General features: G+C 37.8%; 1 protein-coding gene across 10 annotated transcripts in view; it reads left to right on the forward strand.

Annotated features, from left to right (window-relative positions):
- Nucleotides 1–13,157, forward strand: part of ZBTB20 (zinc finger and BTB domain containing 20) — a 642,360-nt gene that overhangs the window by 517,398 nt on the left and 111,805 nt on the right. For 9 of the 10 annotated variants that reach the window (XM_042458100.1, XM_042458099.1, XM_042458096.1 and 6 more), the window contains one exon: nucleotides 6,297–6,422. Coding sequence is in view for 1 of the 10 variants with exons in the window: in XM_042458106.1 (XP_042314040.1) it covers nucleotides 6,421–6,422 (2 nt within the window). In the remaining 9 variants the exon portion in view is untranslated. Of the gene's footprint in view, nucleotides 1–4,388; nucleotides 4,436–6,296; nucleotides 6,423–13,157 lie in introns of those variants that run through there. The other variant, XM_042458103.1, reaches the window with a different exon arrangement.

Consider the following 13,157-nt stretch of genomic DNA (forward strand, 5'->3'; position numbering starts at 1 on the left):
GTTTAAATCCTGGGAGTATCCCACAAGAATGGCATTGTTTTCAGACATTTTGGGTGATTTTGACATTAATGCGACATTAACCCATGCAGAAAACCTCAAAATCACAGTACTTTTTAATTTCCAAGAGTTAAAAAGTGGCGTGATTTGGCGGCTTTCTGCATGGGTTGATGTCGTGTTAATGCCCAAGTTGTACGGCATTGTCTGAAAACAATCACGCTCTTGCAGGATATTCCCAGGTTTAAACCCCATTTATCTACGGGATTTGGGTGCTTCCCTTCTGTGTGAAAAACTCCTATGTATAAGAATAACCTTTCATTTAGCTGCCGTTCATTTGGTTATCTTGTATTCAAAACTATTCACAGCAAGTGTTGGAATTTTGGCTTAGTTTTGCCACACTTGTTTGCCTGATGTTCTTCTTCTTGTTGTTGCTATATTGCTTCCTAAAACATACCATTTTTAAAAAGTAATTTAGCCTGCAAGCTTATTTTCACTTACCTGGAGTAAGTTTCATGCAACTCAATGGAGCTTCCTTCTGTACAGGGATGCTGTGTTAAAATGATAATGATGATAAACACATTTCAGAAAACACTGGTCAATTGAAAAAAATTTCTAATGGCAACAGTTCTCTCCAGTCAGTATTAATATAATAGAAACTGGAATCAAATAAGAGTGGCCTTTCTTTTTCATTTAATGATGATTATCTATATTTTTGCTTTCTTTTTAACACTAAGATTAAAGTACAAGGTTCTGTGTTTCGTAATATTGTACATCTATTTATTATTGATTATTTATACCCTGCCCTTCAGCTACAAAGAATCTCAGAGAGGCTTACAAATTGTTACTTTGACAGTTCCCTGCCTTCAGGCTTACAGTCTAAATGAAACAGACACACAAGGCAAGGGATAGTAGTGGAGAGGGGCTAGCTACAAAGATATCTCTATCTTGGGAAGACAGAGGGTATCTTCTTCCCTCTACCTCTCCCTATAAGACTTGTCATGTCTTGACATTCTGTGTCTTAGATCCCCTTAAGGTGTCCTGAATTTTAAGGCCAGTAAAAATCCAGATATAAATCTTAGTTTTATCCTATCCCTGGATTGCATATCACTCAGTTACTTTTTCTTTACCCTTTCCCTTTGCAGCTGAGGATCTCAATTTGGATTACATAGTGGAAATGTGTTGCATAAGAGTTTTTGCTTGCTGTTCTTCTCAATGAAATCAGAGCTGTGAACTGAATTGGGTCCTTCCATTAAGAATTCTCTTGGCATTCCTCAAAGACTTGTTTTATGCTCAGGCGGCCTTTTAAAGTTCTGACCGTATTAAGAGTAGAAAAAGGAGCTAGTCTGTTAATGCAGTCTTTTCATTACTCCAGATAATAAAAATTTTCTGTGACCTGTTAATCTCTACTATGTATCCCAGAAAGCCTGCAGATCTAGCGTGAGAAACAATTTCTGCTTCTTCCCTACAGAAATAAGTTCTGTAATTATTTTTCTGGCCAGAAAATCAGGAAATACCAAAGAAAATTATGTCTGTTTAGAAAGTTGCCAAAGTCTTTGCTTGTGAGGAGTTAGTTTCTTTTTAAAGGGAAATCATCTGCTTTGTGACCGTACAAAAAATCCTGAGAATCACATAAAACTGGAGGCAACAAAATGGACAGGCCTGTTGCAGTTTATGCTGTACACATGTAGTTATCTATCAAATTGCTCTCCACTTGTCTAGGTATAATACACAGAAATGTATAATACTGTACACAGAAATGTGTACAGTTTTTAGAGCAAAGTACAGGAAAGCCAGCTACAAATTAAAGTAACAAAATATGTGATATCAGGTGGACACAGGGTAGAAAGAAAGCAGTGCTTAACTTTTTCCCAACCAAAGATTTTTTCCTTCTTCACAAAGTCCTCTCTTCCATGCCCGTTGCCCCTGGGAACCTACAGGTTTCTCAGTGCTTGTAAGTACTTGCCAAAACACTGGTGTTTTGATACATATAGTAGTTTGCCCCCTACGCAGACTTCAAGTGGAAGGAAGGATCAAAACCACTATTAATTCTGAAACTGTACAGTGCTCTAAACGGAAGAGTTTTGCTTTACAGCTATTAGTAGCTCCGGGAAGTGATACTGTGTATACAAAAGATTTAAAATGTAACAGACAGACATAGTAGATATATCCCACACACAAAAAATAATCTCAATTTCCACAATGCTGTAAACTTTTTAAACAGATGAAGATTGTAACCAGAAGCCATAGAACTTGGATTGTCTGAAATAAATAAATCATTTATGTATTTATGGCATTTGCAAGCTACTCCATAACCAAGTTCTCTTTGCTTCTGAACAAATATTTTAAAACAATTAAATACAAATTAGAATATAGAACAGCATGTAAAATAGGACAAGAAACCAAAACATGCTCCACCCCAAAATTAAACAGACAGATTTTAAAATGATGAGAACCGGAATACGTGAGTTATTTAAAAGAATCGTGTCTTTTAAGGCTTATAGTATGAACTTGTACCTAGTCCCCAAGAGATCATGGGGGGCAGTACCAATCTCACAAGTCTGTTCCATAACTGTAATGTCATCCCTGAATATCTGTAGCACTTTTAGGAACTACATGGAGTTAGTCTGACTTGAGGCTGTTTCTCACACCACATAATGGCAAACTTGATTTTGCTGCTTCAAGTGTGCCCTTAGTGGGAAGCAGCAGTCAATTCTAGTGCCTTTGAAGATGTAGCTAGAGTATATATGGCCCTATGCCTACATACGTAAGTTATTTATATCCATATTTTTTCATGTCACATCAGAGAAGTTTTTAAAACATATTGTGGAACATTCTAAAGTGTTCCTCCAGTGGGGTGAGCCTTAATTATATTTACTTTATATTGTAGGTATATTGTAATTTATATTTTTTAAATTCTTTTTTTTTTAATTGCAATTTTAAAACACATATTGCTGAGAAAAGTTTGTGAATACTCTGGAATTTCATTCCATATGAAGCTAGATTGACCCTCTCTGTTCTCTTATTTCAGGCAAGTGAAGTCTTTTCTCTTTACTGAGGCCTTTGAGTACTAATTGTGTGGTGAAGAAGGTCTTTTAATTAGAATGTATTGTATTTCAATTTGTACTTTGATCATTACTATTATTTTGTAACTACCTGTAAAAACTGTTTTAAGTTAACATTTTTAATGCAATCATTTTAAATTTTATTTATTTATTTTTTTGTTCTATTTCTTATTTTAATTGTATTTTTTTAAAATTGCAGGTAGTTAGCCACCTTGGGGCTCATAGTGGGAGAAAGGCAGAATATAAAATAAATACATGAATACCCTTGACTTTTGCTTCCATACAATCTTGCTAACAGTTGGATATAGTGTTGGATACAGAATTTTTTCCAACTAAATCTTGAATTAAATATGTTTCAACACTGTTAAAATACTGCTGCTTTCGACTCTACATTTGGCTATATTTTACTGAGAAAGAGATAATTTAGGGAAAAACAAATATATAAATGGCAGATAAACATTTTGACATGCTTAAGACTTTTGGCAATTCTAAAATTCCATCTTACAGCATCACCTACAAACCTAACAATTTCAGAATGGGTGTTTTAAAAAATTAGAACAGTGATGGGAAACTTTTGGCTCTCCAGATGTTTTGGACTTTAATTTCCAGAACTCTTAGCCAGCATAACCAATGGGAATTATAAAAATCATAGAGTTGGAGGAGACCACAAGGGCCATCCAGTCCAACCCCCTGCCATGCAGGAAATCTCAATCACAAACAAAACAAACAAGCTTCATGTATATACTGCTTCATACCGCCTAAGCAGTGTCTAAGCGGTTTACAACTGTAAGCTAATTTGCCCCTAACAATCTGGGTACTCATTTTAGCGACCTCGGAAGGATGCAAGCCTGAGTCGAGCTTGAGCCCTTTTGCTGGTCTTGAACTCGCAACCTTGTGGTTTTGAGTGAGTGGCTGCAGTACAGACATTGAACCACTGCGCCACCATGGCTCTCTAAGCATCCTCAACAGATGGCCATCCAGCCTCTGTTTAAAGACCTCCAAGGAGGGAGACTCCACCACATTCCGAGGGAGTTTGTTCCACTGTCGAACAGCCCTTACTGTCAGGAAGTTCCTCCTAATGTTGAGGTGGAATCTCTTTTCCTGTAGCTTGCATCCATTGTTCCGGGTCTTGTTCTCTGGAGCAGCAGAAAACAAGCTTACTCCCTCCTCAATATAACATCTCTTTGAATATTTAAACAGGGCTATCGTATCACCTCTTAATCGTCTCTTCTCCAGGCTAAACACCCCCATTTCCCTAAGTCATAAGGCATGGTTTCCAGACCCTTCACCATTTCGGTGGCCCTTCTCTGGACATGCTCCAACTTGTCAACATCCTTTTTGAATTGTGGTGCTCAGAACTGGACACAGTATTCCAGGTGAGGTTTGACCAAAGCAGGATAGAGTGGCACTATTACTTTCCTTGATGTAGACACTATACTTCTATTGATGCAGCCTAGAATCGCATTGGCCTTTTTAAATGTCGCATCACACTGTTGACTCATGTTCAACTTGTGGTCTACCAGGGCTCCTAGATCCCTTTCACACGGAGTCTTATTAGGCCAGGTATCATCCATCCTATATCTATGTATTTCATTCTTTTTTTAACCTAAGTGCAGTACCTTACATTTTTCACTGATGAAATTCATTTTGTTAGTTTTGACCCAGCTTTCTAATCTATTAAGGTCATTTTGAATTTTGATCCTGTGTTTTGGGATATGAGTTACTCCTAATTTGGTGTCATCTGCAAATTTGATAAGCATTTGGATTATATTCCAAAATGAATAGAGAACCAGAGATTCCCCTGCATTAGAAATAATTCTGCTTAAAATATTAGCATTATATTATAGTTCATAACTTCTGTATGAATCCACTGTGATATTGTTTGTCATTTTGGTGTTCACTAAAGACAATACTATTTTTCTCCTCCGTTAAATCCAGAAACAGTGGTAGATTCCCTGAACTAATATAGTTGTAGGATGGCCAAAGGCTAGTAAATTGAAACCTAATTCAGGCAAGACAGAAGAATTTATGACAAGCCAACTAGAGCTGATTGGCTTTTGATTTTGCTTGTTTTGCTAGGTGTAAACTTGGAATCCAGTTTGTGGACTGTGAGTGCTTTTTGACCCTCCTTTGCTACAACATTCTTAGCAAGCAATAATGGGAAAGAATGCCTATTATCAGCCCAAACTGCCTGCAGTCAGTTCCGTTAGACAGATTTTGCTTGTTATAATTTACTGTATTGATTTTCCATCTGAATTACTTCTATGTGCTTTCTGTGGGACTACTCTTGAGGAAAGCTTTGAAGGTCCAGCTAATGCAAAATGCAGGAATGTGTCACAATTGGCATTTGTTGTTGTTGTGTGCCAAGTCATTTCTGGCTTACAGCAATCCTAAAGTGAACCTACCACAGTGTTTTCTGGGCAAGACCTGTTCTGAGGTGGTTTGCTATTTTCTTCCTCTGAGGATGAGAAAGTGTGAGACTTTTTTCCTGACCGAGTGGGGATTCAAACCCTGGTCCTAGTCCACCACACAAATCACTACACCACATTGGCTCCACAAGTGGCATACACCTTTTATTTCTAAGCACACATGTATTACTGCCTCTTTGAATCTGCACTTATTTCTAAGAGAAATGGAGGGGGGGGGCTTTATCCCTTAGAGAATGCCTTCATTGTCATATATCTGTATTTATCCTCAGAGTTACAAATGAAGCCCCACTCAGCAGCTACCATTCATTAATCCACAAATTTCAAAAGGTCAGGCTTCACCTGTGTATATTAAGACTGATGTCTTAGTATACAGTCTTGCCTGTTGAGAGGTGTCAGTTTCTTTGACATCCATTTTTGTAGCCAAGTGGGGAAATGTCTTTTTAAAATTTTCTGATTTGTTGTGCTTTACAACAATATTGTTTGAAACTATAGATTTTTCTATCTGTTTTGTTATTTACACTAGAGCAGTGCTACTCAAAGTGTGCCAATGCTGGCCCATGGCAAGTTTCCAAGAAAGAAAGAAACAGTTGTGGCTAATAGGCATAAATACTACTACTTAGCGATGATGATGCTGGTGCTGGCTGGATATCTGCAGCAGAGAGCCTGAGAAGCACTACTCTAGAGTTGCCATAATTATTATTGTTAGATGCTTACTTGTAATAAGCTGTTTTGGGTGTTATATAAATATACACAAAGTTATATATAAATAGTTGAATTAAGGAACTGGGTGTTCTTGTTGTTTTTACAGACAAACAAGTATCTTCACACAACTGTGTTGAAAGTCCATATTGACCAAGTCTGCATATGAGCTAGGAAGCAAATCCCACATCCTGAGCACTTGCTCTATTCAGAAGGCCACATTGCTTCATCAAATGTAAGTTGGTTTTTACATGTCCATTATTTAATATCTACAGCATATTTCATTTTCTTTCTGGATTTATTTTGCTAAATACTATACACACACACACACACACATTGGACCCTTGGTATCCACTGAGGTTTGGTTCCAGGGGACACACACACACACACACACACACACACACACACACCAGGGATATCAAAATCAGTGGATGCTCAAGTCCCATTAAATATAAATGACATAGTTTAGTTAAATGATGTCCCTTATATAAAATGGAAAAATCAAGGGCTGCATATATGTTGTTAAAAATGTCAAGCCCTGGATGCTTGAATCCCTGGATAAATAATATGTGGATATGGAGGGCTGACTGTGTGTGTGTGAAATCTTCAGGAATTTGTAAGGTGCATATATATATTGTGTGATTGCACATGGGAGATGTTGATATTGAATAGTGCAGGATGGTTTAAAACTGTGCTCTTCATATTCAGCCTGTGCTTAAAAATTCTGCAATATGTGAAGCCACTCTTCACATGGAGGAAAACAATATGTTTGACTACCTGAGCGCCTGTACATACGTGATGAAATTTCTATAAGAGGAATGACCTTCCATATGTAGGAAATAGAAATATGTATAAAGCACACAAGTTAACATATATATATGGAATGTATGTACTTATTCAGTAAGCTTCAGAGAGCAAATGTCATGGAAGAACACAGTGAGCAGTTCATAACATGTACAGTCATCATGTGGAACATTTTTACATCAGTTGATGAACACTTGATAGATTTTGCCTCCATCCTGACAGAGACTAGTACTCATAGCCAATGCCATGTACACAGAGAGAGACCAGTCTTGGAATTAGGCAAGACATAATTTCCAGTGCTAGCTAGATTTGCAAAATGCATTTACTGTGCATGTTTCTGTGTGAACAGTGGGAGGATCTGCATACGGAACTTCATGAGCAGTTAGGTGAAGGGGGGGGGGAGTGGAACTCTTTGCTGTTCCCAAAGCCAGTGGTTTCTTTAGAAAGAAATGTAAAATCTTTATCTATTTAAAATATATCTTGTGTCACCCTTCCTTCCAATGGTAGAGTGACCATCTCCCTTTTAGGTAAAGAAAGAAAAATGATTTCCTTCTGTCGACAAATGATGCACACTGTTACAGAATTACTTTTCAATAACAGTGTAGCATACAGAAGTATGTGCTACATTGCATTCTTATTTTCATACTGCCAAAGCTAAAGGGACATTTCCCTACTGTGCCCCACAAAGACTGTAGAAGCCCCATAGACTCATAGATGTCTAATCCAGCTTAATACAGGGAATCCAGAGCTAGAACAGCATCAACAGATGTCTCTGTTTGTTAGAGTCCCAGGCCACCACCTCTCCAGGTAATCATTTTCATTATCATAATTAATGCCTGATCAAAATCTAACCTCCTGTAAATTGTCCATTCAAGTGAGTCTGCCCTCAAGAGAACAAAGTGCATGCAATCCTTTCACAGCATCTCTCCCCCATGTTAAATCCAGTTCCATCAGTCTTTCCTCATAATACAGTACTCATCTTCCATACTAGTGATAATCTTAATTGTCCTCCCCTTTCCTGTTCCACTTGAAGCATGATGCTGAGAACTTGGTACAATATTCCATATGAGAATATGTCCATACGCAGGGTTGCTAGGCAGTGCCAATCATTGCTCATCTGTTGTCAGCAAAAAGTAGAACTCCTGTGCACTCATGCTTTGGGCAATCTAATTATTTTTGTATATACAACTCATTATATTCTGTCCATATAGAGCAGTAGTGCCCAGACTATGCTGTTCAAGAGATTTTGGATTTCAGCTCTCACAGGCCAACAGTGCTGAAGCTTCTGGGGGATGTCCAAAATCTCTTAAAGGGCACAGTTTGAGGACCACTGATATAGAAGATAATACTTTATAGTCACCACACCAAACAATCCCCCTCTACTGCACATTGTTCAGAAGGTCCCTCTAATCTTCTAGGAAGGTGGTTGGAGCAGAGGATCATGAATTCAAATGATTCCTTGAATTTCCTTAAGTTATCTTATCTTAGAATCAAAATCATTGACATTTTGATTATGAATTTTTATGAATGTGCATTAAACAAACAAGTTAGTTTTTCCTATTTGTCCTTTCAATGTATTTTAATAGGTTTTGTAGATTAATATTATTATTATTAACCTTTATTTATGAAGCGCTGTAAATTTACACAGCCAGCATGGTGTAGTGGTTTGAGCATTGAACTATGACTAGAGATGAGGGTTTGAATCCCCACTCAGCCATGGAAACCCACTTGCATGTCACAATGTCCCCACCTCAGAGGATGGCAATGGCAAACCCACTCTGAAGAAACTTATCAAGGAAACCCTATGATAGGCTTGCCTTAAGGTTGCCATATTTGAAGATTTGAAGACACACAACACACATGCACACAGCAGAAATAGGCAAAGAAGGTATGTCATAATCATCAGCTAAGTCTTCATGCAGCTCTTGTAATAGCAAGGTCAGGTGATAATTGTGAAATTGTAATTCCTGGACAATATGTTGTATTGTAAATCAACAGAATAATTGATGATTCACCCATTCAGGACATGATTTTTGCTGTGCAAATTTAAGCTTGGTTTTGTACAGATACCACTGGTGGAACAGTTGTTGCATCTTTGCAACAGCAGTTCAGGTTTATTCAACAAAATGAGAATATCTATCAAAATGTAGACTATGAAGCTTATCACACGAGGCACTTACTGCACTGGAATCATTGCCAAAATGCTTCAGAAGCGTGGAGGTGGGATAGCTGGTTGTGCTTCTGAAGCGTCACTGAAGCGCGTCCCGCTCTTTTCCCATTAATGAAATGTTCGCAGAGCAGCCATTTCTGTAATAACAGGAACATTTCTGTAATAACAGGGGTGGGGGCTGTTCATGGCATGTATTTGAAACTCAGTGATAGTTTGCAACACTTTTCCTATTAATGTAATGCCTACCTTGTAGATCTAATTCTGTGTTACTTCCACAATGAAGTGTGATTCTTTGGTATTACACTGTCCTCTTTAGTGGAAAGAGGTTAATATTTGGATACAGTTTAAAATGCATGTGTAATTCTCCTAATGTTAATGAGGAACACATTTTGAAAAGCAAAAGTTTTCCAAAAACAGTTTCACTTCTAATTGTGCATCTTCCAAAATCTTCAAGATGATAGCCATTGAAAAGGTGCTTAAACATAATTTTTTTAAAATTTCAGATGCATATATAATACTTCCAGTTTTCTCATGGTGGTAAAGAGTGAGTCCCATGCTCCAATATTAACCCTAGCATTATCAACCAGGAGTGTCTCAGACTGCAGTTTGCTTCTAAGATACAAAGGTTAAAAGGCTGGCACTGTTGTGTTAGTGCCAAGGTAATGCATGCACTTCTATTGCAATGTTTCATCACACCATTACATCATGTGGATGCCACATTTTTTTAAAAAAAACTGTAGTTGTACAAGCTTGATGTGTTCTCTCTAAACCAGGGATGGGGATGGCTAGAACTGCTGGGATGTAGTCCAGCAACATATAAAAAGATCCATGATTCTTATCCCCACTCTAGACCATTTTATCGACTGTTGTTATACTTGGTATATTTGCTATGACCAGGTTTTGATCACAGTTGGATTTATAATGAATTATGTGTAACTGACAGAAATACCAAAGGATTGGAACTAGACATAGCAATAGCTGTGATGTTTAAAGTTTAATATGGCATGTTTGTTATTTTTATTTGCTGCCAAGTCAACTTCAATTTACAGTGGCCCTATGAATGAGATCCATCTTCAATGCAGTCTCCCTCTTTTCCTACTGCCTTCCTCTTTGCAAACATTATCATCTTTTCCAGTGAGTCATGTCATCTCATGACAGACTCATCTTGTCATCTTGGCTTCTATGGAGAGTTCAGGCTTGATTTGCTGTAGGATTATCTTTTTAGCTTTCCATGTTATCCAATGGCATGCTAGTATAATTTCTGATATTTATGAGCTACAGGTACTTTTCTGTCAAAGCATGTACAACTATAATGAAAGTACCAAGAAACCATAACTACAAAGAGATCTGGTTTGAATTGCAAGCAACTTTCAGGGAGTACACTGCTTTATAAGTGCCAGATGCATTCATTGTGGGCAGTAGCAGTTCACAAACTACCTGACCCTGATTGACCTACATAAAGTTCAGAGTTGCTAGAACTTAAACTACAAAAATGCTTTAACAAGAGTAGTGGCTAGAATAGAAAGTGTTGAATTCTGCAAATTAAGCATAACATGCATTCTTGGATTAAGAGAGGGGAGGAGAGGTGCCTTTTGCTAAATAAAAAATAAGAAAAATAAAAATAAATTGCTGTGGATACGGAAGTTTGAATTATGTTTAGCATACATAGTGTTTGAGAAAAGAGAGGTTGTGCCTTTCATGAGGCACTGTTCTTATTATTCTTTTCAGATTTTGCTTTGGTGCTGTTGCTAGTAATTTAATAAAACTTTCAATGTATCAAAGTAACAGCAATACCCATAAAGCCAAAAAAAGAAAAAAGTTTTGTATTTTTCTATATCAACGCACTTGCAGCTACTGGTGTTTCTAGTAGTTGGCTGAATCATCCTGATGGCATTCAACAGGAACCAGCTGCTTAGAATATTAAAATACAAGCATTTATTCCTCTAGAGAGACAGTAACATCTGCAAAGTTTTCCTGTCTTCATAATCCCCACAGAGCATTCTCTGGTAATTTTAACTTTTCTTTCTCTTTCCTTACATATCTTTATTTATTTAATTCAGGATATACAAAGGGGATAGTTACATATACAACTGTTTCTGAAATATAAAAATGCTTTAGAAAGTGTTGGAAGTTCAAGTCTATAAGTCTCTATGTTTTGTAGGTGCAAAAAGGATTCTTCCCTATTCTGTCAGTGATTTGTGTCATTGGTTAGTAGATCATTTGGTGATGGTGGAAGGAAAGACTAGGCTATAGGACATGTTTCTAGAGAAACCATCAGATTTGTATACCTCCTAAAAGACTATGTAACTTTGCCACGATCAACATCCATTCCTTCATATTGTCAGATGTTCCCCTCTCACTTCTCTAATAGCCTATACTCACTGGTCTGGTCTCTTTCCTAGGTAAAAAACTGTATGTTATTCTTTTTACCTACATAACTAGCATTAATTGAGGCCACTGTGTAGAAAGAAATGCAGCAAAATTGTATGCAAAACACATATATAAACAGAATCCCAGAGAGCCAGAAATGCTTAAATTAGTAGAATGCAGGCTATGAGAAATGAGAGGGATTAATAGGTGAAGGATTGGATGTGGGTCATGACGGGGCTACACAGATTATTAAAGCCAGGAGGAGACACGCGAATCTGACGCAGAAAGAGGCTGAAAACTAATTCAGGAACTGCCAAAGAGATGCAGTGTATAACGTGCAGAAACATACTTCATTAACATGTTTATTTGACCTAGATGTTCTTTTTTTAATTATTATTCAACCTGAATCTTGATGAGTAAAATACATTTAATATTTTTGGTTCTGTTTTGTGAAAAGAAAAGTTTGGAGAGATTAAAAATAGTGTGTTTCCTTTCTTATTCCTGTGGACAGAGACTAAGAAAATAAGCAACCAGCAGAGACGGGAAGCTTGGCATTATCTGCAAGTTTTTAAATTACTAAGAACTCTGGGAGGCAAGCTGAAAAGACTCTCTAATTAGAGAGCAGAAAAATCAAAAGCTGAAATATTTGTTATCACTTCAGTTACACAGCCTAATAAAAATACATCTGATTTAAGATCCACTGACCAAGGTCTTTTGCACAAGTAACTAGCATCAGGGCCAGGTAGTTTCCAGTTTTTTGGATAATTTCTAGACAGTTGAAGTAAGAAAACTCAAGATTAATCTCCTAAAATGTTCCCAAGAATCACAAAGATGATCTATCAATTTAACTAAGACATCAGAAGAAATTAAATGACTTACAGCTTTCTGTCCTTAGTAAAATTTTATCATAGAATCATAGAATTGTAGAATTGGAAGAGACCACAAGGGGCATCCAATCCAGTCCCCAAGCAGAGAAACATGTCTTACCTTCATTATCTTTGGGGCCAGGGACGTAGCCAAGGCGGGGGGGGGGGGTTCTTGGGGTCTGGACCCCCCCTTCCATTAGAAAAATGAATGGTGTGTGCTGCTGTGCCGCCGCACCCAAGCCCCATTATAATGGTGGCACTTAGTCTGGAAACCCCCCCCCTTCCTAAAATCTTGGCTACTTCCCTGTTGGGGCTCTTAAGAATTTATCTGGCTTGGTAGGAAAGTTAATACAAAAGACCTAATTTGTTTACTTAAGTATTGAAAAGATAAAAATCGAATTCAAATTTGTTAACATTGGTTGTATCTGCACTACAAAAATAGTCGACCCTTGACATTTATGAGGGTAAGGGGCACAAGACCCCCTCCCCATGAAAATAAAAATTCACAAATAAAGCAGGGGGCAAGAGCAGTGCACACGTGCATGCCCCCATCTCTCTTCCAAAGCCTCAAAGAAGCTCTAGCAAGTTCTCCGAGGTGCTGGAAGGGCAGGGGAGCACGCATTCGCAAATCACTCCTTCCCTTCCAAGGCTTCAGGGAACTCCACCAAGCTCTCTGAAGCCTTGGAATGGCAGGAAGGTGGGCATGTTTGCTTTCCCCAAACCCCAAGGCAAGAGACCTGTCTTTCCCCAGGTAGCTCTT

Source organism: Sceloporus undulatus, chromosome 3 (assembly GCF_019175285.1).
Source record: "Sceloporus undulatus isolate JIND9_A2432 ecotype Alabama chromosome 3, SceUnd_v1.1, whole genome shotgun sequence".
Classification (NCBI taxonomy): Eukaryota; Metazoa; Chordata; class Lepidosauria; order Squamata; family Phrynosomatidae; genus Sceloporus; species Sceloporus undulatus.